The sequence below is a fragment of the Salmo trutta genome, chromosome 2 (genome assembly GCF_901001165.1).
Source record: "Salmo trutta chromosome 2, fSalTru1.1, whole genome shotgun sequence".
Lineage (NCBI taxonomy): Eukaryota > Metazoa > Chordata > Actinopteri > Salmoniformes > Salmonidae > Salmo > Salmo trutta.
In genome coordinates this window covers 32,216,968-32,243,095 of record NC_042958.1, presented here as the reverse complement: position 1 = coordinate 32,243,095, position 26,128 = coordinate 32,216,968, and the positions used below count along the sequence as shown (strand labels likewise).

Sequence of the window (26,128 nt, the reverse complement as noted above, 5' to 3'; positions counted from 1 at the left end):
GCAACGTAATAGAGAGCACTATTAGATGCGGTAAAAAGGAGGCAATGGAATGATGACGTTCCATTGACTAACTTGGCTCGCGTTTAACTAATCTGATCTAACAAAGTGGATATTCGTCAAATCCGTCATGATTTATGTATTGTAACAGGCCCACAATGTGCTTACCTAAGTCCGAATTGGATATAGTTGGCTGTTTTCGCTGCATAACATGTAGAAGTTGTCACTTTTCAGGTTTAGAAGAAGTGACTGCAGTTTGTATAAGCTAACATGCATAAATCTTTGATGGTAGTAGTCAATGTCGTTTTGTAATGCAGTTGATTGGTAAGGATGACATAAACATGCTTTGGGGTTGACACCCATACAAGCATTACGCTCCGTTTTGTACCTCAACATAGTGTGAAATACACATAAACAATAGCCTAAATGTAGGTTAATTTTGTTGGGGGTAATGAGGAGATTCAGGATCTTTCCCCCACATATTTCCATGGCAATTCCATTGTTTTTTGTAGGCAGTAACTCTGCAATGGCTTGTTGGCCAAAGCCTATGGGGAAATGAATGGGGTTTTTGTCTGTTTTTTTTTATTTTATTAAACACCAAGAAATAAGGTTTGTGGTAACACAGGCTTAGGAGATCTTATACATTTTGTTCAATTTATGTGCTTGTTTTGATTGGATAAATGCTTAAATTCACAAAGTTATGATTATCTCATAGGTTTTGTTCTAACGTAACTTTATGAATTATGAAGCATTTATGCGCTTTATGTGCATGTTTTGATTGGATAAATGCTTTAAAATTCACAAAGTCATGTTAACGGACTGATATTATATAATTGAACAAAACGTATAAGATCTCCTAATCTTACAAACAGCTCACCTGCACAGCACGCTGGAGGGTGTGCTAAAGAGGCATTAGGGTATTGGGCTATAAAGTCATCAAATTATTCATTATCAAAAATGTCATTATTCAATATTAACAAATTTATATTTTAATGCCAACATCTACATGTAGTTTGGTGACATAATACTGTAGGCTATTTTTGCATCAGAAAATAAATAGACCCACATTCGAGACCCTTTCAAACCCTTGATATGAAAATAACCTAGTAACCTTTTAAGCATAATAAAACAGGCCTATACTTGTTTGTTGCTCATGAATGATCAATACTGTGATTTCAGCCACAAAAATCAACAAAATTGCATTGATAAGTGATAGCCTTCTGTAGTTCCAGTTGCATCACAGTAGACAAAACCTGTCACAAAATCCAAATAGGTCCTCTGCACGGACATCATGCCATGACATTTGGTTCACGTTGTTGGATTTTTCACCATATTTGTCCAAGTAAGTGGTAATATCTGTTAATTAACATCAACAGCATCTAGATAGTCAAATCACGCATTTAATTAAAATGCCTATAATTGTTCATCTCTGTGTAGATGATGTTTCATCCAGAATATGAAAGTGCCAAGTTGCCCCCTCATTCAAACCTAGGGCTATCACTATCTCAATATAATAAAATAAAGACTTAAAAATAAACCATTTTAATATTTTATTTAACTAGGCAGTTAAGAACAAACTCTTATTTGCAATGATGGCCTACAAGGGACTTACAAAATCCGAGATGTGGCCTCTATACCACACTTTAATAATGGCCACTTTAATAATGGAATACTAGTCACTTTAATAATGTTTACATACTGCTTTACTCATATGTATATACTATTCTATTCAACTGTATTTTAGTCAATGCCACGCCAACATTACTCATCCTGTCACGTCCTGACCAGCAGATGGAGCTAGTGTTTTAGTTTTGGGGTCAGGACGTGGCATGTTTGTGTTGGGAATGTTTGTGTGTATGATTGGGACTTCCAATTGAAGGCAGGTGTGTATAGTTGCCTTTGATTGGAAGTCCTATATAGGAGTGTGTTTTTCTTTGGGGTTGTGGGTAATTGTTTCTTGTTTAGTGTGGTTGCACCTGACAGGACTGTTGGCTGTCAGTTTCCTTGTTTTTTTGTATAGTGTGCTTTCCAATTAAATTGAAGGATGAATACTAACTCTGCTGCATTTTGGTCCTTTCCTGAAGACAGCTGTGACAGAATTACCCACCTCCAAAGGACCAAGCAGCGGAAGAAGGCTGGCGAGGACTGGGAGACACGACGGGTAAGGGAGACCGAGAGGTACCCCCAAGAATTTTTTAGGGGGGGGCACAAGGGCTGTTTGACGGGGCAGGAGCTGCCCGCCAGTCAACAGTCGCCGGAGCTGCCCGCCAGTCAACAGTCGCCGGAGCTGCCCGCCAGTCAACAGTCGCCGGAGCTGCCCGCCAGTCAACAGTCGCCGGAGCTGCCCGCCAGTCAACAGTCGCCGGAGCTGCCCGCCAGTCAACAGTCGCCGGAGCGGCCAGACTGCGCCGAACTGCCGGAGCGGCCTGACTGCGCCGAACTGCCGGAGCGGCCAGACTGCGCCGAACTGCCGGAGCGGCCAGACTGCGCCGAACTGCCGGAGCGGCCAGACTGCGCCGAACTGCCGGAGCGGCCAGACTGCCTCGAACTGCCGGAGCGGCCAGACTGCCCCGAACTGCCGGAGCGGCCAGACTGCCCCGAGCTGCCAGACTGCCCCGAGCTGCCAGACTGTCCCGAGCTGCCAGACTGCCCCGACTGCCCCGAGCTGCCAGACTGCCCCGAGCTGCCAGACTGCCCCGACTGTCCCGAGCTGCCAGACTGCCCCGACTGTCCCGAGCTGCCAGACTGCCAGACTGTCCCGAGCTGCCAGACTGCCCCGACAGCCAGAACCGGAGCCACCTCCAGGATAGGTGGGTTGGGAAGGGAGGGTGTAGCACAGTGCCGTCGGTGATGGCAGCCACCCTCCCTTTCCTCCCTTATTGTTTAGGGGTTATTGTTTATGGGTTTTTTGTTGGGGTTTTTCTGTTGGTAGGTGCATTCCGGGGACTGCACCTTGAGGGGGGGGGGGGTACTGTCACGTCCTGACCAGCAGATGGAGCTAGTGTTTTAGTTTTGGGGTCAGGACGTGGCATGTTTGTGTTGGGAATGTTTGTGGATGATTGGGACTTCCAATTGAAGGCAGGTGTGTATAGTTGCCTTTGATTGGAAGTCCTATATAGGAGTGTGTTTTTCTTTGGGGTTGTGGGTAATTGTTTCTTGTTTAGTGTGGTTGCACCTGACAGGACTGTTGGCTGTCAGTTTCCTTGTTTTTTGTATAGTGTTCTTTCCAATTAAATTGAAGGATGAATACTAACTCTGCTGCATTTTGGTCCTTTCCTGAAGACAGCTGTGACACATCCTAATATTTATACATTTCTTAATTCCATTATTTTACTTTTATGTGTGTATTGTCAGATACTACTGCACTGTTGGAGCTAGGAACACAAGCATTTTGCTACACCTGCAATAACATTGCTAAATATGTGTCTGACCAATACAATTTGATTTATAATAAAACTTCTCAGCACAGCAATTATTTTTCCACTAGATGGTGCTCTATAACTATTCTACAAAGCCAGACTACAAATTATATAATGGGAATGCACAGAGGTGGGTTTCGCAAAAGTAATACCCAATCAAAGTAAGATAATAAAGTTAAAGGCGTGACAAATTAGCATACCTTTGATTGTTTAATACCCGCTGTTTCTCTGTGGACCAAAGCTTAAATTGTTGATATATGATCAAATAAACTACTAACAATTTTTTACATTATTTTATTGAAAAAACAAAAATGGAAGATGTATTTGTACATTTGAGCAGCTGTAGTACATTCAGGGGTGAGTTCCCCTGCCTTCTAACACCCTAGCAGTCTAAAAGCAGGGACAACCATGATATTTTACCATTAAGAAACACATTGTACTGGTCATATGAGGCCAACTTAATCCCAATTAAAATGGCTCCCAAAGTGCGAGTCTACACAGCAGTCACTTAAAATCAGTGCAAACATGTGGCCTTCTCTATGGAACATTGAGACCCATGTCACCAGAAATGTGGGACCATTGGGTTCACAGTTTTGCATACTGGGTTTTGGGACCATTCGGTTCAGTTTTGCATATGTTAAATGCAAAGGTCAGATGTGAAGCACATAAGATATTATAGGCTGCTTTTATAAGCCTAAACTTCCATGTTCTGTTTCAATCGCAGGGTTACAGTATGTTAGAGTAATAGTGATATGACAACATAAAAGTATACAGGTAACTGCCAAAATAATGGAAACTCAAGTAAATACAAAGGGATACAAAGTATATTGAAAGCAGGTGCTTCCACACAGATGTGGTTCCAGGGTGAATTAAGCAACACAAATTCCATTTATAAAAATGCTTGGCTGGCCAGTGGATGACAATGCCCCCATCCACAGGGCACGAGTGGTCACTCAATGGTTCGATGAGCATGAAAACGATGTAAACCATATGCCATCTCAGTCACCAGAGGGGTATCCTACGAAGCAGATTTGAGGAGTTAGAGGTAACTTTAGTCAACTTGGGATAACTGGACATACGAAAGTGGTTTACCTTTTAGCCAAGTATATTTCTATGGCAACAAATCCTTCAGAACTAACCTGCTCCGGCGCAGGCTAACTCACTGCTAACTCCACTTACCCTGAATGAAATCACTGAGCTGTGAGTTGAGGACCAATTAAAATCAGATACCCTCCCTCTTGCAAAGATTGCATTATTTCATTTTAACTTGCCCATGGATTGATGTTTCAGCATTGTCTCAATTAAGAGTTTGGCATTTGACTAGCCATGTACGACATGCATACGCAGTTACAAGCCTGCTAAAGTTAGAGGAGCAATATCCACCGTCATAGTACAGATGAAGCCTGAGCTGGAATGTGAAGATAACTGAAGCCGGTAAGCTTTAGAAAACACTGAGTAGATCTAGCTTGCTTCATAGAGGTATTCTAAGATTTCAACCCAAATGAACACTTATGGGAGATTCCGGCGCGGCGCCTGAGACAGCGTTTCCACCACAAATAACAAAGTACCAAATTATGGAATTTCTTGTGGAAGAATGGTGTCGCATCCCTCAGAGCTCCAGCTATTCTGGCTCATGGTAGCCCAATGCCATATTAAAACGCCTTATTTTTCCTTTATTTTGGCAGTTAGCTGTCCATTTCAATTTGACATTCTCAATACATGAATCTACATTTGTCTAAAAATCTCAATATATATATATATATATATATATATATATATATATATATATATATATATATATATATATATATATATATATACACACATACACACATACACACACACACACACAGTTGTGAAAAAGTATACCCCCTGGAAAGTGGTCTTAAAAAAATAAAAACATACATAACCAGTCAAAGGTTTGGACACACCTACTCATTCCAGGGTTTTTCTTTATTTTTACTATTTTCTACATTGTAGAATAATAGTGAAGACATCAAAACTATGAAATAACACATATGGAAATATGTAGTAACCAAAAAGTGTTAAACAAGTAAAAATATATTTTATATTTGAGATCCTTCAAAGTAGCCACCCTTTGCCTTGACAGAGTTGCACACTTGGCATTCTCTCAACCAGCTTCATGAGGTAGTCACCTAGAATGCATTTAAATTAACAGGTGTGCATTGTTAAAAGGTCATTTGTGGAATTTCCTTCCTTCTTAATGGATTTGAGCCAATCAGTTGTGCTGTGACAAGGTAGGGGTGGTATACAGAAGGCTTATTTGGTAAAATACCAAAGTCGATATTATGGCAAGAACAGCTCAAATAAGCAAAGAGAAACGTCAGTCCACCATCACTTTAAGACATGAAGGTCAGTCAATCTGGAAAATGTCAAGAACTTTTAAAGTTTCTTCAAGTGCAGTCGCAAAAACCATCAAGCGCTATGATGAAACTGGCTCTCATGAGGACCACCACTAGAATGGAAGACCCAGAGTTACCTCTGCTGCAGAGGATAAGTTCATTAGAGTTACAGCCTCAGAAATTGCAGCCCAAATAAATGCTTCTGAGTTCAAGTAACAGACACATCTCAACATCAACTGTTCAGATGAGACTGCGTGAATCAGGCCTTCAGGTCAAATTTCTGCAAAGAAACCACTACTAAAGGACACCAATAAGAAGAGACTTGCTTGGGCCAAGAAACACGAGCAATGGCCAATAGATCGGTGGAAATCTGTCCATCGGTCTGATGAGTCCAAATTTGAGATGTTTGGTTCCAACTGCCGTGTCTTTGTGAGATGCAGAGTAGGTGAACGGATGATCTCCGCATTTGTGGTTCCCACCGCAAAGCATAGAGAAGGTGGTGTGATGGTGCTTTGCTGGTTACACTGACAGTGATTTATTTAGAATTCAAGGTACACTTGACCAGCATGGCTACCACAGCATTCTGCAAGTGATACGCCATCCCATCTGGTTTGCACTTAGTGGGACTATCATTTGTTTTTCAACAGGACAATGACCCAACACAACTCCAGGCTGTGTGAAGGCTATTTGACAAAGGAGAGTGATGGAGTGCTGCATCAGATGACCTGGCCTCCACAATCCCCCAACCTCAACCCAATGGAGGTGGTTTGGGATGAGTTGGACTGCAGAGTGAAGGAAAAGCAGCCAACAAGTGCTCAGCATGTGGGAACTCCTTCAAGACTGTTAGAAAAGCATTCCAGGTGAGGCTGGTTGAGAGAATGCCAAGAGTGTGCAAAGCTGTCATCAAGGCAAAAGGTGGCTACTTTGAAGAATCTAAAATATATTTTGATTTGTTTAACACTTTTTTGGTTACTACATGATTCCATAGTTTTGATGTCTTCACTATTATTCTACAATGTAGAAAATAGTCAAAATGAAGAAAAACCCTTGAATGAGTAGGTGTGTCCAAACTTTTGACTGGTACTGTATGTGTAATCTAAATGTCTATTTGAGCTCAATACCAACTACATTCATTGATAAAGGTAACCCAATCTAACAAATCACATGAAAAATGTAACACTTTGAAAATGTTATGCAATTAAAATAAACAAAATTCAAATTTCCTTATGTGGAAAAGATTTGTACACCCCTACCTTTACCATCACATAAAATTGCTAAAATTAGAATCAGGTGCACCAGAGCAGGTGGAAATGATTAGAAAATCATTAGAGTGTAACTTGGGTGGGTCCAGCCTTCCATAAAGATTAGAAACTTGGCCTGGTTTGGTCTTAACCAATTCAGCCCAAGAACTGACCGAAAGATGCTCATAGAAGTCTCTAAGATCCCCAGGGTAACATCAAGGGATCTACAGGCCTCTCTTGCCACAATTAATGTTGAAGTGCATGAGTCAACTGTCACAAAGAGAGTGCACAAACTTGGCCTACATGGGAGGTCAGGAAGAAAGAAGCCTCCTCTCAAAAAAGAAAATCAAGACACGACTGACATTTGCCAGACAACACCTGGGTAAAGACCAAAACTACTCGAACAATGTGCTCTGGAAAGATGAGTCAAAGGTGGAGTTACAGACGCCATGTTTGGCGAAAACGAAACACTGCCTTTGAACAGAAGAACCTCTTACCAACCGTAAAGCATGGGTTCGGTAGCATTTTGGTTTGGGGCTGCTTTGCTGCCTCAGGGCCTGGCCAATTTGCCATCATTGAGTCAACCATGAATTCCATATTGTACCAGAGAATTCTTGAGGAGCAAGTGAGGCCATCTGTCAAAAAGCTGAAGCTGAACCGAACATGGATCTTGCAACAGGACAATGATCCAAAACACACAAGCAAAGCTACAGCAGAATGGCTCAAAAATAAGAAATGGAAGTTTATGGAATGGCCGAGTCAAGGCTCAGATCTCAATTCTGTCAAAATGCTGTGGGGGGACTTGAAGCAGGCCGTGCATGCAATAAAGCCCTCGAACATGACATAGTTGAAGCAGTACTGTAAAGACTAGTGTGCAAAAATGAATCCCATTCGATGTAAGAGACTGATAGACAGCTACAAAAAAACGACTGCATTAAGTTATTTCAGCCAAAAGGGGGCAACACCAGCTATTGAAGCTAGGGGTGTACTTATTTTTTCTGCACTGGAATTGCATTTTTGTACATTTTTTTAAGAATAAATGATTAAAGTAATCTTTCAGTGTCATTGGTTAAATTAAGTTACCTTTATCTGTCAATAGTGTTAAAGTGTTAGTGGATAGTGTTACATATCCATCTGCCCAAATATGTAAAAAAAAAAAAAATAATAATTCCAGGAGGTGTACTTACTTTTTCACGACTGTGTGTGTGTGTGTGTGTGTGTGTGTGTGTGTGTGTGTGTGTGTGTGTGTATGTATATATGTATATATATATATATATATCAATATGTAAATCAGGAGAGTAAAATGAAGGTTAACACAATAACAAAATGATATGCCTTCATTGACATGATGCCGAGCGATTGGATGAAAAACATTAAATCAATCCTGTGTACTGTAGTACTGCATATGAGCTGTACAAATCCCAAAAGGCAGCAATGGTTTCTCAGGGATCAAACGCAGGCTCTGTAGCTGTCATTCTGAAGCCAGTTAAATTGATTGACATTTGATTTGCAAAGGTGACGAACGGATGGCGCAGTTACTTCTCCGACATGTACATTTGGTACATCACCGTGACGACAGCTGCAGCCAAACCGGTGATCAACCAGTTTGTCCACCATCTGTTGAGGAGTCAGGAACAAGAGCTCAGATACAATACATCAGTAAAACATCAGTAAAACAGTCAGCTGAAAGGGTACAAAGGTGATAAAACGCAAATGTCATAGAAAAGCAATGTTGGTTCCTCATTAGATCACTGCAACAAATATAAGATATACTTTACTAATCCAGACGGTAATTTGTCATCTGCTATTACACAACCCCTCTGGCACACACACACACACACACACACACACACACACACACACGGTTGGAGAAGCTGGAGCAGAGGGCATAGATTTCTAAACAAACATGAGGGAGCACATTTGCTTACATAAACAAGCATCTGAAGCATCCATTACTCATGCAGATGCAAACTTGCAAGATTAATTGTAATTTATTTAAAACCAAGAAACTGAAAAAAAGCATCAGGGGTGCCTACATACCTAGAGGTTTCCTTGAGTGGTTCCTGCAAGAATTTTTTTTTTTTTTTAAGTCTGAGGCCTCCACAAATATTTACATGTATGTCTCAGTATCTTTGAGTAGGCCTATCTTTATGATACATTGTAAATGTTTCATATGTGCTGTACATGTAAACTACAGATGTTTTCAAAATAACTCTTAAGGCAGCTTGCCGTCGAAACCTAACACCTTACTATGTGTGCTGGAATATGAGTAGCGTAAATTGTCACATTTGAGATACAGTTGCCTGATATGCACATGAATTTGTTTTACTTACTGAAGGTTTGTCAATCTTCAGCCGGTCATCCTACACGAGATAGTGAGGGAGATAGGAGGGGGAGAGTGGGAGCAAAAGAGAAAGGTTGTTTATTATGCTATGAGAGTTGGCAGGTATTCAACAAATATAGGACCAGGCATTCCTTCCCCTTTAGATTACACTAGATGTGTAAGAAGGCTGAGAAGTAAATTATTTCTATCCTCGGCAGCAAAGTAGTCTACCGAAACAAACTAGACAGAATTTTTTGCAATTAAGTGCCACATCAGCCAACTGAAACCAGAGTGATTAATTAATCAACAAATATATCTAATGTAAATTAAGAGTTCTCGCCTACCATTACCATGATGTAGTCTACACATGTTATGCTGTGAAATCTAACATTTCACACTCAGAGGTGTCTGTTTTAGCAGAACTATGGGACCACTGAAACTTCCTACATAATATCATGGTCATCTGCATTCAATCAAGATGACAGAGAATAAAAGGGTAGCCAATGTCATTCAATGAAGACAACAGGGCGGAAAACACAATCTCAATACCCTACACTGTTGTGTTCAGCCAATCTACTCCGCTCACAGTGCCAGACTTGTCTTGAGCAGCACCTCACACCCAATAGGTCACAGGAAGACCAACCAGGTCACCCGTGATACAAGTCAGTATTCAACGTTCATCCATGTCTGAGGACATTGGGATATTATGTGTAAACCGGCCACTAGGGGTAACACTTACCTTCCAGTAGGTTTCGATTTTGCGAGTTCGTTGAGGACGTTGATGGCAGAGGGGTGTAAGAATCTGCCTCTGATTCCAAAAGTTGCATATATATGCGTATCCAGCAATAGAAAGTTGTTTGACATTTTTGTTTTAAGCCTATCCCAAACCTTACATTTGGCGTTAATGCCTAAATTTAACCTTAAAAACACTTTGAAAATTGATGTTTGATAAAAATAAATGAGTGACTAATTCTGACGTGAGACTGTGAGCTGGTATTGTGCAAGGGCCTGTGCACCTGCTGTCTAATAGTAACTTAATGGTTGTCTGGGTGTTTTGTTTTTATCTGTATTCTAACAAATCCACGCTTCCAAAGAGGGATGAATTGTGCCTGCTTGCCCTGCTAACTCTGAAACAAAATACAACCTATAAATTACTTGTTTCTCTGGGATTAATTACAACAAACACTACCAGTTGAATAGAGGACTGGGCATGCCCCCATTCTCATCGACGGGGTTGTTGCGGAGCAGGTTGAGAGCTTCAAGTTCCTTGGCGTCCACATCACCAACAAACTGACATGGTCCAAGCACACCAAGACAGTCATGAAGAGGGCGCGACAAAACCTATTACCCCTCAGGAGACTGAAAAGATCTGCCCGATTCCAGCCTTGCTGAAGCACGCCCAGATCATCGCCGATCCTCCACCAAATTTCACAGCTGGTGCGAGACACTGTCTTGTAGACCTCTCCAGGTCTCACACCCACTATGACATTTGGTGGAGGGTCGGTAATGATCTGGGGGTGCTTCAGCAAGGCTGGAATCGGGCAGACTTGTCTTTGTGAAGGACGCATGAATCAAGCCATGTACAAGGTTGTCCTGGAAGAAAACTTGCTTCCTTCTGCTCTGACAATGTTCCCCAACTCTGAGGATTGGTTTTTCCAGCAGGACAATGCTCCATGCCACACAGTCAGGTCAATCAAGGTGTGGATGGAGGACCACCAGATCAAGACTGTCATGGCCAACCCAATCTCCAGACCTGAACCCCATTGAAAACCTCTGGAATGTGATCAAGAGGAAGATGGATTGTCACAAGCCATCAAACAAAGCCGAGCTGCTTTAAATGTGCGCCAGGAGTGGCATAAAGTCACACAACATCAATGTGAAAGACTGGTGGAGGGGATGCCAAGACGCATGAAAGCGGTGATTGAAAATCAGGGTTATTCCACCAAATATTGATTTCTGAACTCTTCCTGAGTTAAACAACAACACAATACCAATGTTTTAAAAATGAATATGAACTTATTTTCTTTGCATTATTCAAGATATTTTTTGTTATTTTGACCAGTTGTCATTTTCTGCAAATAAATGCTCCAAATGACAATATTTGGGGGATTTGGGAGAAATGTTAGTAGTTTATAGAATAAAACAAACATTTTCATTTTACCCAATCACATACCTGTAAATAGTAAAACCATTGGCCAGTTTATTAGGTACACCCATCCAGTACTGGTTTGGACCCCTTTTCCCTACAGAACAGCCTGAATTGTTCAGGGCATGGATTCTACAAGTTGTTGGAAATGTTGGTCCACGCTGACGCAATGGCATCATGCAGTTGCTGCAGATCGGACAGCGGTACATTCACGCTGCGACCAGCCCATTCCATCTCAATGTTTTTCCCACTCCTCTATTGTCCAGTGTTGGTGATTGCGTGCCCACTGGAGACGCTTTTTTCTTGTCTTTAGCCGATAGGAGTGAAACCCAGTGTGATTGTCTGCTGCAATAGCCCATCCGTGACAAGGACTGGCAAGTTGTGCGTTCCGAGATGCCGTTCCGCGCCTGCCTGTTAGAGTTCACGATTCTTGCCATTCTTCGACCTCTCTTGACGTAAATGTCTTGTTTTTGCTCACAGGACTGGATGTTTTTTTGTTTGTCACACTATTCTCAGTAAACCCTAGAATGGTGCATGAAAAGTCCAGGAGGGCAGCCGTTTCTGAGATACTGGATCCGGCCCGCCTGGAACCAACGATCATACCACACTCAAAGTTGCTGAGATCACTCGTTTTGCTCATTCTAACGTTAAATCGAACACCAACTGAATGCCTCGATGCAGGTCTGCCTGCTTTATATAGCAAGCCACGACCATGTAAACTATCCATTGAGTGTATTATCGATGGCTTACATCAAATGTTGGGTGGAATATTGGCTGTATGGTTCATAAATTGTATAATATTACAATTTATTTTCTTTATCTCATGACAATTTGATGAAACCACAAATCTTTCAGGCAAACAATGTTTCCTTTTGCTCATGGGTATGGAAAGGTGTACTCAGTGGTGTAGTGGAGGGTAAATGTATGTAAAACACAAGCTACGCACAATTTTTATTTTGCTCGCGTTTACCGACCTTTAGTGTAAAAATGCATTGAAAAAGTTTAGGGAGCGTTACTTTACTCACCGGGAACGGATTAGCGCTTACCCACCTATTTTCTTTACTACTACAACATCACTGTGTATACCCCTTTCTGTCCAATGAGGTAATTTCTGATGATTTATGGGACGGACCCCTTTTGGCTCAAGAGCACCCCCAGAGGCAAAAGTTTTCTTAAAGCCTATAATATATATTTTTTTAAAACAGGTGTAAGGTACGGAAGGAGTGCTTACTGGATGCAGTTCTCCAATGACCATGTTGGCAGCCATCTCCCTGGCATCTGATGAGTGTCCGACATCTTCAAAGCTCTCTGTGGCATCGCCGCCGGCCTGCTCTCTTAAGACCTCCTCTCCACCTGGGTGCTGTAATATACATGTCAGAATCGTTGTTTTTATGCAATTTATTTACATTTATGTCATTTAGCAGACGCTCTTATCCAGAGCGACTTACAAATTGGTGCATTCACCTTATGATACCCAGTGGAACAACCACTTTACAATAGTACATCTATATCTTTTTGGGTGGGTTATTAAAACGCATTCTAGGTGTCCATTCCCATTGTTTTGCACTAAACCTTGATGCTAAGCTGTAGCTATATAGACAAAACCACATCAGTGGTTCTGTGTTCAGACTAGGGCAGGGATTCGCAAACTTTTTCACTCAAGCCCCCCCCTTCCAGCATTGGGGAAGATTTCATGCCTGCGCCACATGAACTTCTATGGGCACAAGCACTGTTCACACCCCTCTTGTTGGCAGAGAAAAAAGGTTTCACGTATTTCCTGTAGTTCTACACATTTTGTCATGGGGTACAGAGAAAATGTTAAAGCAAATGTTCTTGCAATTCTATACATTTTGCCATGTCCAATGTGTATTCATGTGATATTTGACTGACTACAACTAGCCCATGACTCTGAACATTTATGAGAATTTATAAATAGCTAAGGTATGCAATGACTGACATGACAAGAGGAAAACTGATGCACTACCCAATTTAAAAATTGCCCCCAAGGCTGTTACGGTGACCGTATTATCGCCAGTCACGAGTCATGACCGCAGTCAAATTCCAGGTGACCGTTTAGTCACGGTAACGAGGCTTCTCCAAGCTCTGATGCTGCTGATGGTCATTAGTACCAAACTTGCTGACAGCCTGGTACTTGGCACTCCATTGTCCCTCTAATCACTCTGATATCAATGCAAATGTATTCGAAAAATCAAACCAAACACTTCATGAGAGGCCATGTTGCACAACTTTTCTATAGGCCATGCAACTGTGTGAGAACAGAATTTTGATGGCCTCTATTAAAAAGAGGATCCCATCAGCTTTCTATAGGCGAGGCCTACTATATTTGTTATCAACTTCCCTAATATTAAGCACAATGCATCAACTTACAACAGGAGTATAGCCTACCTGGCTGGCATGAAAATGAACCAAATCAAAACTAATTTCCCACATTATTTAGTACATGTTAAGACAACATTAAATAAAAATTGTCTGATGGGTGACAATATTAGCCTGATGCACACCTCATGTAGCCTAGCCCATAGGCCTATATGTTTTGTATCACAACTAAAATGGCCAAATAACATACAACCAGTGTAGAGTCTAACTGGTATATATAGGCGGCGCGTGAGTTTAAAGTTTGGGGAAGATAATTTGCACAATAAAAATGCACCTTTATAATAGAGCATTAAATACATGAATCACATTTGTGGTCACTTTTCAGAACAGTGACACTTATAGCTTAATGCGATGTGTGCATTGCTGAGCTTATAATGTGAAGAAATAGCCTAATAGATTATCAATATTTTAGCTAAACGTTCTGATCTGTTGCATCAGGCTCATTGCTTTTAAAAAAGGTTTTTTGATGAGTGGTTGTATTCATTTGGGATCTATAGCATCCAACAACTGTCCCAGTGTATGTTTGGAATATTTACTCACCAATAGAATAGGTCAAGTTTTGGACTATGGGGAATAGTAGATTGACATAGGCTAGTGGTTTTGCTGTTTGTTAGGCCTACTCATCTTGTTGGCTGACGAAAAAAAGTAGGCCAAATGTGGACAGTTCTTCTAACATCTTCGATTAGAGGGGCGCGTGCAGTTGCGTCCACGATGTGTCGGTCTTCACTTGTAGCCTACTTAGCTGATATGCCTGTAAAAAGGACCCCATCAAGTGACGGGCATTGGCTAATACAAATTGAGAAATCTGAGAAAGCAATTGAGTGAGGTTCTTCGGAGCGCGGCAGCCGGGAGAAGAGAATTATTATTATTATATTCAGCCCAAGGGCACAACGACCACAAAAGGCATTTTTCGGGGGCATTATGGCCACACAAGGGGGATGCCGCTGGGAAATTCAAGGCCTGGTGAGAATATTATCAAATGCTTGTCAAAATTGTGAATGAGAGACTGATGAAGTGTGTGCAGCCTGCACAAGAAACAAAACAGAGCGCATGCCTTTCATGCAACTTTTTTCAAATCATTAGTCTAATCATGCAGCCTTAGAATGTATTAAAAATGTATACATATAGCCCAACATTTGTATCACAACTAAATTAAGCATATAGGAGGAGCTGTTTCTTTGTTAAAAACCTCTTACATCTAGACGTTCCACTAGCGGAACACCTGCTCCAATATCCAATGATGGGCGTGGCGCGAAATACAAAGTCCTCGAAAATCCGAAAACTTCAATTTTTCAAACATATGACTATTTTACACCATTTTAAAGACAAGACTCTCCTTTATCTAACCACACTGTCCGATTTCAAAAAGGCTTTACAGTGAAAGCAAAACATTAGATTATGTCAGCAGAGTACCCAGCCAGAAATAATCAGACACCCATTTTTCAAGCTAGCATATAATGTCACAAATAACAAAACCACTGCTAAATGCAGCACTAACCTTTGATGATCTTCATCAGATGACACTCCTAGGACATTATGTTATACAATACATGCATGTTTTGTTCAATCAAGTTCATATTTATATCAAAAACCAGCTTTTTACATTAGCATGTGACGTTCAGAACAAGCATTCCCACCGAACACTTCCGGTGAATTTACTAAATTACTCACGATAAACGTTCACAAAAAACTAATTATTTTAAGAATTATAAATACAGAACTCCTTTATGCAATCGGTCAGATTTTAAAATAGCTTTTCGGTGAAAGCACATTTTGCAATATTCTGAGTAGATAGCCCGGCATCACAGGCTAGCTATTTTGACACCCACCAAGTGTGTCACTCACCAAACTAAGATTTACTATAAGAAAAATTGGATTACCTTTGCTGTTCTTCGTCAGAATGCACTCCCAGGCCTTCTTCTTCAATAACAAATGTTGGTTTGGTTCCAAATAATCCATAGTTATATCCAAATTGCGGCGTTTTGTTCCTGCGTTCAAGACACTATCCAAAGGGTAACGAAGGGTGACGCGCCCGGCGCGTTTCGTGACAAAAAAATTCTAAATATTCCATTACCGTACTTCGAAGCATGTCAAACGCTGTTTAAAATCAATTTTTATGCGATTTTTCTCGTAAAAAAATAGATAATATTCCGACCGGGAGTCGTTGTTTTCGTTCAAAGACTGAAAATGAAAAAGACTGAAAATGAAAACATGGAGTCGGCTCGTGCGCCCCAGTCTCATTGTTCTCAGATCGGCCACTATCCAAACGCGCTACTGTTTTTCAGCCATGGCCTGCAAAGTCATCATTCAACGTTCTGCCACCTTCTGAGAGCCTATGGGAGCGTTAGAAAATGTCACGTTACAGCAGAGATCCCCTGTTTTGGATAGAGATGATCAAGAAGGCCAAGAAATGGTCAGAGAGGGCGCCTCCTGTTTGGAATCTTCTCAGGTTTTGGCCTGCCAAATGACTTCTGTTATACTCACAGACACCATTCAAACAGTTTTAGAAACTTTGGAGTGTTTTCTATCCAAAGCTAATAATTATATGCATATTCTAGTTTCTGGGCAGGAGTAATAATCAGATTAAATCGGGTACGTTTTTTATCCGGCCGTGAAAATACTGCCCCTTATCCATAAAAAGTTAACTGCTCAACACAGAATAGCCGTATGTGCGCACTTCCTTGGAAATCGTTTGGAGGAAATATCCTTTCTATTTTATTCAGCCATGTTCAATTGTATTCTACATACTACTACAAATAATGCCACGGAATTCTAAGCAAATCTTGTCTGCTTAATGAACTAGTGTAGCCCACAGCCATATGGCAAAGCCATATCAGGGCCTAACATAAGGACAACTCAAAGTATGCTATTCTGTTCTTCTGAAATAGACTATTTTCTTTAGACCCTTCTAAAATAATGGATTTATTGTGATGTGTAGGCTATATTAAATTAATTTATTTGACTTTTTAAAATGAAGATGTACCAAAGGTTTGCATCAGTGGCTTGTAGGCTCTGTGTGGAAGCCAGGAGAATGTGTTTGTTAATTAATGGTAAATTACTGTGAGACTGGCAGTTATTTGCTTGACAATATTTCATGACTGCCACAGCCCAAACGGCACCTTGTGCACTCTACTAATGCAACTTTCAAGAGTAAGTTGAAAGCCAGACTGAGTTCCTTAAAACTAGTTTTTTTTGGGGGGGGGGGCACAGTTTGGGAACCACTGGACTAGGGTGTCCACAACATTAGGTAAATCTGTAATTTTAGTATTCTGCTAGTTACACACGTTATTCAGGACACATAAGTATAGCATTTTTTGTATAACATTATAGAAACCTGTGAAAAAGTCTTGAACACACACCTATATTTGGAGACTGTACACAACAGGTTGAAACCAATGGAACAGTAAGAATTGACATGCATGACCTATTAAGTGTTATTGGCCTAAATATGAAATCCCCAAATTTCCCTATAAACTCGTGTAAGGTAGCCTCGTGAAAACCCAACTGAATGCTATTATTTACCCTACTCAAATTGAACAATGTAGAATAGTACTTTGCTCTGCACTACTTTGCTTCCAATCCCCAGAAACAAATACACACACACACTATATTTTGGGGGAACCCAGGGTCAGCAACAGAGTAGCTCTGGAGAAGCCCTGGAGAAGTTAAGGGTTACATTTCTTGCTCAAGGGTAAAACAGTAGTGGATATGGTCTGAAATCAGAAACCTTACAATTGTCAGTTCAGTTCCCACTCTTCATCACCCAAACCAGGACTTTAACCAGGACCTTCTGGCTAATGGTCTTCCTTCCTCACCTCTGAGCTACTTACCCTGTACTATCTGATCCAAAGACAAATTTAATCTGTAACCAGGACAATGTGTGAACTCAGATGGGAATTGTGACTTGGCAGCTGTTGGGGATATTCAGTGTCCTTGATTGAACCCAGTCTTTGAAAGGACGGATCAGATAGCTTGCCGACTGCTTTACTTGTCTAATTTTGATACTATTTTATCTGCCTTTATCTTATTGTCCATAGGCTACATTGTAATAATAATAAACTAGGCCTATCCAAAGTGAAAAGAAACCCAGGAGAGAAAACGACTGATGATGGTTATGATCACTCACTATTAGGGATGGGAATTGCCAGGGATCTCACAATACGATGTTATCATGATACTTAGGCGCCGATATGATATGTATTGCTATTGGGGATGGGCATGAACAATTGAACTGACGTCAAAACTCGATCATTAACCAGAGATTATATATTTTTCAAAAACGATTTGGTCAAAATGTTGTCTTGGAGACAACGTTAATTTGCTTTAACTCTATCGTTCCATTTATACATGTGCATTGCAGGACACAACTAAAAAGAAACCAAGCCAAGCATCACACAGTTCTGCTCCATAAATTCAATTTCCCCGCTGTGGCTCACTCAATTGTGTAAACATAGAACCGGTTCCACACTGAAAATACTTCTTTAAGCCTAGGCCTACTCACCAAACAGATGTCTTGGCCATAATTCATCCCCATGCAGTGTTCAATGTGGAATTGTTAATACATTTTTTAAATTCCAAAATAACAGGCAGAATAAATTCAAATGTCTGGTTATCGAAAATATGAGATTTTGGTTTGTAACTCTGAAAAATGTATTTCAAAATCGACAAATTGAGCCACTTTCAAATTAGCCCTCAGAATAACATAGACGCGAGCTGCGCGTCACTTTGCACTATTCTGTTATATTACAGCATGTTGTTTACTATAAAATGTGTGTGTGTCTTGACTGTGATAAGGATGGGAAATAAGAGTTGTCTGCTAAATTAACAAAACAAGGTTATGCCATTGCACAGCCATAGGCTTCTACAAGCAAGTGTCACACTGCTGAGGTTACTACCTTTTTAAAGATAGTCTTCCATAATATATATATATATATATACACACACATCTCATTTCAATAAATTAATCTTAAATGACCCGCCACCTGGATTCAGTCTTATGTAGCAAAATAAAAGTAGAGACTCAGAGCTACAAAATGGTATATCATACACTGCATTTGAGGAACAATGGGAAAGTAACTCTGCTTTGAAAGTTGATGAACTTGTAAACTCACTTTTGAGAAAATGGCATTTGTGTTTCGGTGAGAGCGCTCTTCTTTGTCTGCACACATTCAACATTGTTCACACCCTCTTAAGCTTTAGCCCCACCCATCTCGTTTCATTCTCTGCGCGTTCAGAGCGCACCCTTTACGCTCTGGGCGATGATTTGTTTACCTCTGTTTAACATGAAAACAGCCTAACCAGCTCTGCTGGCAACAATTTCATTATGTTTTTTTTGCTGACGTTTACTGACCCCGGCCATATTCAACAGCTGTTGTAAACTTTAGCTTAAGACATGTAGCTAGCTACCTAGGTAAACAACAAACCTAGCTAGGTAAACAACGAACCTAGCTAGGTAAACAACATGTAAAATCACACACACACACACACGTTAGGTGGCTGGCTCGTTAGCTGACATGTGCTAGTTAAACAACAATGAACAGTGCCAAATCATGCCATTGCTACCCTGCATAAATCTGCTGTGAGCTGACCAACCAATTTCAAATGTTAGCTAGCTAACATTAGGCTCTAACTAGCAAAGCTAATGGATCGGGGATATGAATAATAACACCATACATGCAATGTTAGCTAGGGAGCCAGCCAGCTAATGTTAGCTAGCTAACAGTACACTTTAGCTTAATACATGTAACTAGCTAGGTAAACAATGAACCTAGCTATGTAAACACCATGTAATATCACACACACACACACACACACACACGCCACAACATTAGCTAAATTTAGCTAGGGAGCCAGGCAGCTAACAGTACATTTTTTGTAAACATTTTTAGTCATTTAGCAGACACTCTTATCCAGAGCGACTTACAGTAGTGAATACATACATTTAATTTCATGCATTTTTTTTTGTACTGGCCCCCCCGTGGGAATCGAACCCACAACCCTGGCGTTGCACACACCATGCTGGCGTTGCAAACACCATGCTCTACCAACTGAGCCACAGGGAAGAAGTTAGTACACGTTAGCTAGAGATATGTAGCTAGCTAGGTTAACAATTAACCTAGCCAGGTAAACATTTTTCACACACATCACGAGCCAGCCAGCTAATGTTAGCTAGTTAAACAACAATGAATAATAGCGTTATACACATAGCGTTAGCTAGGGAGCCAGCCAGCTAACATTAGCTAGCTAGCTAACAGTACACTTAAGCTTGAAATGAAACCACTGTCAAAATTAGTGTAATATCTGAAAATGGGGCTAGCTAGACCATCTTACCCGTATACATCATCATGCATGATTGATGCGTCTCCCAGTTACGGATCCATGCCGCAAATGCCCTTAGTTTGAAGATGTAATCCGGAAACAGGTGTTTTCTCCATCTCCTTAGCTATCATACTCTAATTCCACTGGTTTCAAAACTCGATCCTCCAGAAAGTGGAGAGCAACACTTATGCAGCTACATTTTTAAAAAGCTGCGTTCGACAGACTGAAATCAAACAGACAGAAGCCTTTTATTTGGCAGACCAATCCGAACATCTCTCTCGGCATTATCTCAGCCAAACATGGTTAGTGGGAAGTTTGCTTACTTTTTCTATGGTTTACCAACAAGGCTTGAAATGTAACAATTTGATTCGTATTTACAGATGACATGCAAGTTTGTTATTAATGGCCATGAAAGTTCACATGTTCCAGAAGGCATTTCTGCAACAAAAAAATCATTGATGGAAATAATAAAACATTCAAATGGCTCTTCTGTGAAGATTTTGACTTGCGACATACACCTAGTACCTGAAACAGGTCACATAAGAGGCAATTTAGCATTCAGGATTCTTTATCTGTAATGGTTATGATAAATAAGCCATTGTTGCGCACGGTTGGCATATTGATAAATGCTCACATATTTCTTTCCAGTGCGGGCCAATTACTCAAAAAATAAAATCATGTGAGTACTCAAACAGTCACAAAAGTTCAAATGCCCATCTCTAATTGCAATTCGACATTTATTGTGATTAGATACTGGGATTTTATTGTGATTCGATGTTCCAAACATATTGCTCACCATATGTCTGCTGCAGAGGGCCAAGAGAAAACAAGTTATCAGTCATGGAAATATAAGCACTGACAACAAAATGGCTCCTTATTTAAAAAGAAGATGGAGAACAAGCTACGAATGAAAAAATACTGGAGTTTTGATGCAACTAGCGCAAAAATAATATTGCAATATTCTCAAAACGATACATTGTCAAAAATAATATCCGATATGCATCTGCATAATTCCCCCCCATCACTACAGTACCAACCTGGACCCAGGGGTAGACATAACATAGTAAATGTAAATCTGTGACACTAAGATTAGTATGATCCGGTATGTTACATTTGGTATAGATACATTTGTGAATGTCCATCATCCATTTCATATTTACATTTTAGTCATTTAGCAGACGCTCTTATCCAGAGCGACTTACAGTAGTGAATGCATACATTTTTTTCTGTGCTGGCCCCCCGTGGGAATCGAACCCACAACCCTGGCGTTGCAAACACCATGCTCTACCAACTGAGCTACAGGGAAGGCGATGATATGATATATGTTACAAATTACAATTCAGATGATACGAATTGCAAATCGTACAATATGTTACAAATTTGCCAGACGTTAAATATGTTACAAAGTACAATTTGTTAGGTGGTTAACGTTAACTAGGCTAGGGGTTTGGGGATAAATTGAAGGTTGTGGGTTAAGGTAAGGGTTAGCTAACATGCTAAGTAGTTGCAAAGTAGCTAAAAAGTAGTAGTTGCAAAGTTGCTAATTAGCCTAGCATAAATATTTCATGATGTGATTTGAAACACGCAAACTTTTGGTTGCTAGACAATCACGTTATATGCTAACCTATCCTTCCCGACTAAACTCTCCTTTTGTTTTTGGCGTAAGCCCTGTAAGTCTAAACCCTTAGATCATGGAGTTGTTTTAAGATGGTCATAAAATGTATAACTTCGCCACTTGATTTAGAATCTTAGGTATCTACATTTTTTTTAATGAAACATTGAATTTGGCCTTTACTGCTATAGCCCATCGAAACACATCGAATAACATTTATATAAATGGCAAAACAGAAAGTTTTGTGTCTGTCCTAGATCTGAGAGATATAAGAAGACGTAGGATTTTTTATTTTTATATCAATGTTTGGTCAAGTTACTTTGGCACATTTTACCCACCATGCATATATATATATATATATATATTTTTTTTACAGCCTGCTACTGGGTTAACTTCAGATGACTCCCCTGAAGCTTGTGTGTATTGTAGCAGAACAACCGACACCTTTGTATTCATGGGAGTCTGACCTTTCGATATTGGTGACATATTAGTTTGTAGTTCATATGGGTCGGGTTTTAGACAATTTCTTGACAACTTTCTTGCCCAGATCCTCTCACGTGTAGAAAAAAGGATGTGGAAAGAGGGGTTTAAACTGCAGCCTAGAGGCCTTCACGGGTCCAAAAAGTTGGACCTAGGGCTTTCCCATCTGAACCGATATCCATAAATAAATGTTTAAAAGATAGAGACCCGTTCCGAACAGACCCAAGGACAACTACACTCGTTCCGTATAGACTTGGCTGGGTCCAGACTCGGTACAAGTGAGAGAAGCAGAAAAGTCACATTTTAAGCTACTTTATTAACCAGAGCTGATAAAGCACGAGGGAGAGAAGGTAGCAGGTGCCGTGCTGTCTGTGTAGGCTACTGTGAATGTGTGTGAGTGACACAGGAACAAGGAGAGAGACAGCAACCAACCAAGCTTACTTGCACTATTGTAGAATAATAGCTATGTAATTTATCATCCAATATGATTATGTAGTACCTGTCTTGACTGTATCAAACCAGGAGAAGCTAGTTAAGCTAGCTAGCTAGGCTAATTGAGGCTGCATGCACTTCATTGTCCTACACAGTCACAAACAACTTGACCAAGAGTTGTTGGCTCTTGGTCATTGTCATCCTTCTCCTTTAACTTTGAATTCCATCTTCCTCCATTGATTCGATATCTCCTAACTTCTGCCCTATACGGAGGCTCTACGACTCTACAACAAGCGACACGCACAATTCATGAAAATCAAAGAGCAGCAGCATAAATTATGCCATTTCTCTCCTCTCTAATGCAGCAGTCACCTTCACATCTGTATGGGTCTTTCCGAACAAGTCAGTAAAAAAAATAAATCACACATACCCGAGACCGTGACAATCATATCAGATTCGACCCAGACCCGATCAGGTCCCGGATCTGGTATTGGTGTATCCGTGAAGATCTCTATACTGCAGCCACTACTACAATAAAATGGTCACTCTTGGGTGCTGAGTGCTTTTCAATATTACAAGTTACATCACCGTGTGATGCACAGGTGCGTCAATCGACTCTAGTTAAGTAACCTTCTGCCTTACGTAACCATACCAAACATAACATAAGCTATCATACTAATTTGACTGATTATGTTTACTGTGTCGTTCTTGAGGCCATGCTGATAGTTCGGGTAACAAATCAAGCGTTTAAGATACTTTTTTTATTTATTTTTACTCTAAAGTTCGTGCATCGGTCTCCCTATCCTCACATAATAAATGTATTTATTGACTTTGCACACAATAGTACGAAATGTTGCCATGGATAATTACTTAGAAATACTGACCTGTTGCCTATGGTTATTATGGAGAAGCATATATCAAGTAAAATGTGATGGGCTTTAACATTGGGGGCGGCAGGTAGCCTAGTGGTTACAGCGTTTGGACAGTAACCGAAAACTTGCTGGATCGAATCCCCGAGCTGACAAGGTACAAATCTGTCGTTCTGCCTCTGAACAAGGCAGTTCCCCTGTAGGTCGTCATTGTAAACAAGAATGTGTTCTTAACTGACTTACCTAGTTTAAATAAAAGGTTCAAAAACATGAACCATTCGTGTAGCACAATTTTCTCACCTCCTCCAAAAATGTGGTGACATCGTAGACTTTATGGTTGATTATAATCCATGTACTCTTGAATGAATTCCGTTCCTCGATTTCCGACAGTCGGTAGTATTTTACAGTGTGTCCGTCCTCGCCTTTATCCTCCATTTATCTTTTCAATAAATATATCTAATATGAATGTGAATCCAGAATGTTACAATCTAACAAACGATTCGAAGTAGGAACAGAGTTCAGCGTTTTATTGTAGGTCCTGGTGCGTATCAGGAACCTCCCCTAGATTTGCCTATGATTGCGGTGATTGGTTATTTTTATATTTATTTTTCATTTGGAGGCTCTCTGATAGGTGTAATCCATGTCAGTCTGTCCCTGAAGAGAAAAACTCATTCATGATGATGAGCAGGCTAAAGTTCATAAAAGTTCATCTCGAGGACCTATTTCTTACGCAATAAAACAGATAGGCATGCCTTTCTACCTGTGCATTGTGTAGGCCTATTGCATTATTCCCAAAAATATGCTAACAAATAACGAAATGAGGGAAAAAATATATATATAAAAATAACGAAATGGGGGACGTGCAGCTCTAACTATTTGTTCTTTGGGCTACTCTATATTCTAATGTAAAACAATAAATACATACAAAACAGTATACTGTAGGTTTTATGGGCTACAGTAAATGCTATTGATTGAATTTACATTTACGTCATTTAGCAGACGCTCTTATCCAGAGCGACTTACAAATTGGTGCATTCACCTTATGATATCCAGTGGAACAACCACTTTACAATAGTACATCTATATCTTTTTTTGGGGGGGGTTAGAAGGATTACTATATCCTATCCCAGGTATTCCTTAAAGAGGTGGGGTTTCAGGTGTCTACGGAAGGTGGTGATTGACTCCGCTGTCCTGGCGTCGTGAGGGAGCTTGTTCCACCATTGGGGTGCCAGAGCAGCGAACAGTTTTGACTGGGCTGAGCGGGAACTGTGCTTCCGCAGAGGTAGGGTGGCCAGCAGGCCAGAGGTGGATGAACGCAGTGCCCTTGTTTGGGTGTAGGGCCTGATCATAGCCTGAAGGTATGGAGGTGCCGTTCCCCTCACAGCTCCGTAGGCAAGCACCATGGTCTTGTAGCAGATGCGAGCTTCAACTGGAAGCCAGTGGAGTGTGCGGAGGAGCGGGGTGACGTGAGAGAACTTGGGAAGGTTGAACACCAGACGGGCTGCAGCGTTCTGGATGAGTTGTAGGGGTTTAATGGCACAGGCAGGGAGCCCCGCCAACAGGGAGTTGCAGTAATCCAGACGGGAGATGACAAGTGCCTGGATTAGGACCTGCGCCGCTTCTTGTGTAAGGCAGGGTCGTACTCTGCGAATGTTGTATAGCATGAACCTACAGGATCGGGTCACCGCCTTGATGTTAGCGGAGAACGACAGGGTGTTGTCCAGGGTCACGCCGAGGCTCTTAGCACTCTGGGAGGAGGACACAATGGAGTTTTCCACCGTGATCACGAGATCATGGAAAGGGCAGTCCTTCCCTGGGAGGAAGAGCAGCTCCGTCTTGCCGAGGTTCAGCTTGAAGTGGTGATCCGTCATCCACACTGATATGTCTGCCAGACATGCAGAGATGCGATTCGCCACCTGGTTATCAGAAGGGGGAAAGGAGAAGATGAATTGTGTGTCGTCTACGTAGCAATGATAGGAGAGACCATGTGAGGATATGACAGAGCCAAGTGACTTGGTGTATAGCAAGAATATGGAGAGGGCCTAGAACTGAGCCCTGGGGGACACCAGTGGTGAGAGCACGTGGTGCGGAGACGGATTCTCGCCATGCCACCTGGTAGGAGCGACCTGTCAGGTAGGACGCAATCCAAGAGTGAGCCGCGCCGGAGATACCCAACTCGGAGAGGCTGGAGAGGAGGATCTGATGGCTCACAGTATCAAAGGCAGCAGATAGGTCTAGAAGGATGAGAGCAGAGGAGAGAGAGTTAGCTTTAGCAGTGCAGAGAGCCTCCGTGACACAGAGAAGAGCAGTCTCAGTTGAATGACCAGCCTTGAAACCTGACTGATTTGGATCGAGAAGGTCATTCTGAGAGAGATAGCAGGAGAGCTGGCCAAGCACGGCACGTTCAAGAGTTTTGGAGAGAAAAGAAAGAAGGGATACTGGTCTGTAGTTGTTGACATCGGAGGGATCGAGTGTAGGTTTTTTGGATAACCTTTGGATAACCTTGATAATTCTGTGATTAAACGCCCATG

General features: G+C 41.1%; 1 protein-coding gene across 2 annotated transcripts; it reads right to left on the bottom strand.

Moving 5' to 3' along the window:
• Positions 1–8,034: 8,034 nt before the first annotated feature.
• Positions 8,035–24,163, bottom strand: LOC115154087 (cytochrome b5). Of its 2 annotated transcripts, XM_029699968.1 has the most exons (5): positions 23,898–24,162; positions 12,721–12,849; positions 9,354–9,383; positions 9,061–9,083; positions 8,035–8,637 (listed from the first exon to the last, which is right to left on the bottom strand). In XM_029699968.1, the coding sequence occupies exons 1-5, from the start codon at positions 24,030–24,032 to the stop codon at positions 8,556–8,558; spliced, it is 399 nt and encodes a 132-aa protein (XP_029555828.1). In that variant the 5' UTR covers positions 24,033–24,162; the 3' UTR covers positions 8,035–8,555. The 2 variants fall into 2 exon arrangements, with proteins under 2 accessions (XP_029555828.1, XP_029555818.1); XM_029699958.1 differs by lacking the exon at positions 9,061–9,083 and having other exon boundaries at positions 23,898–24,163.
• Between the last annotated feature and the right edge of the window lie 1,965 nt (positions 24,164–26,128).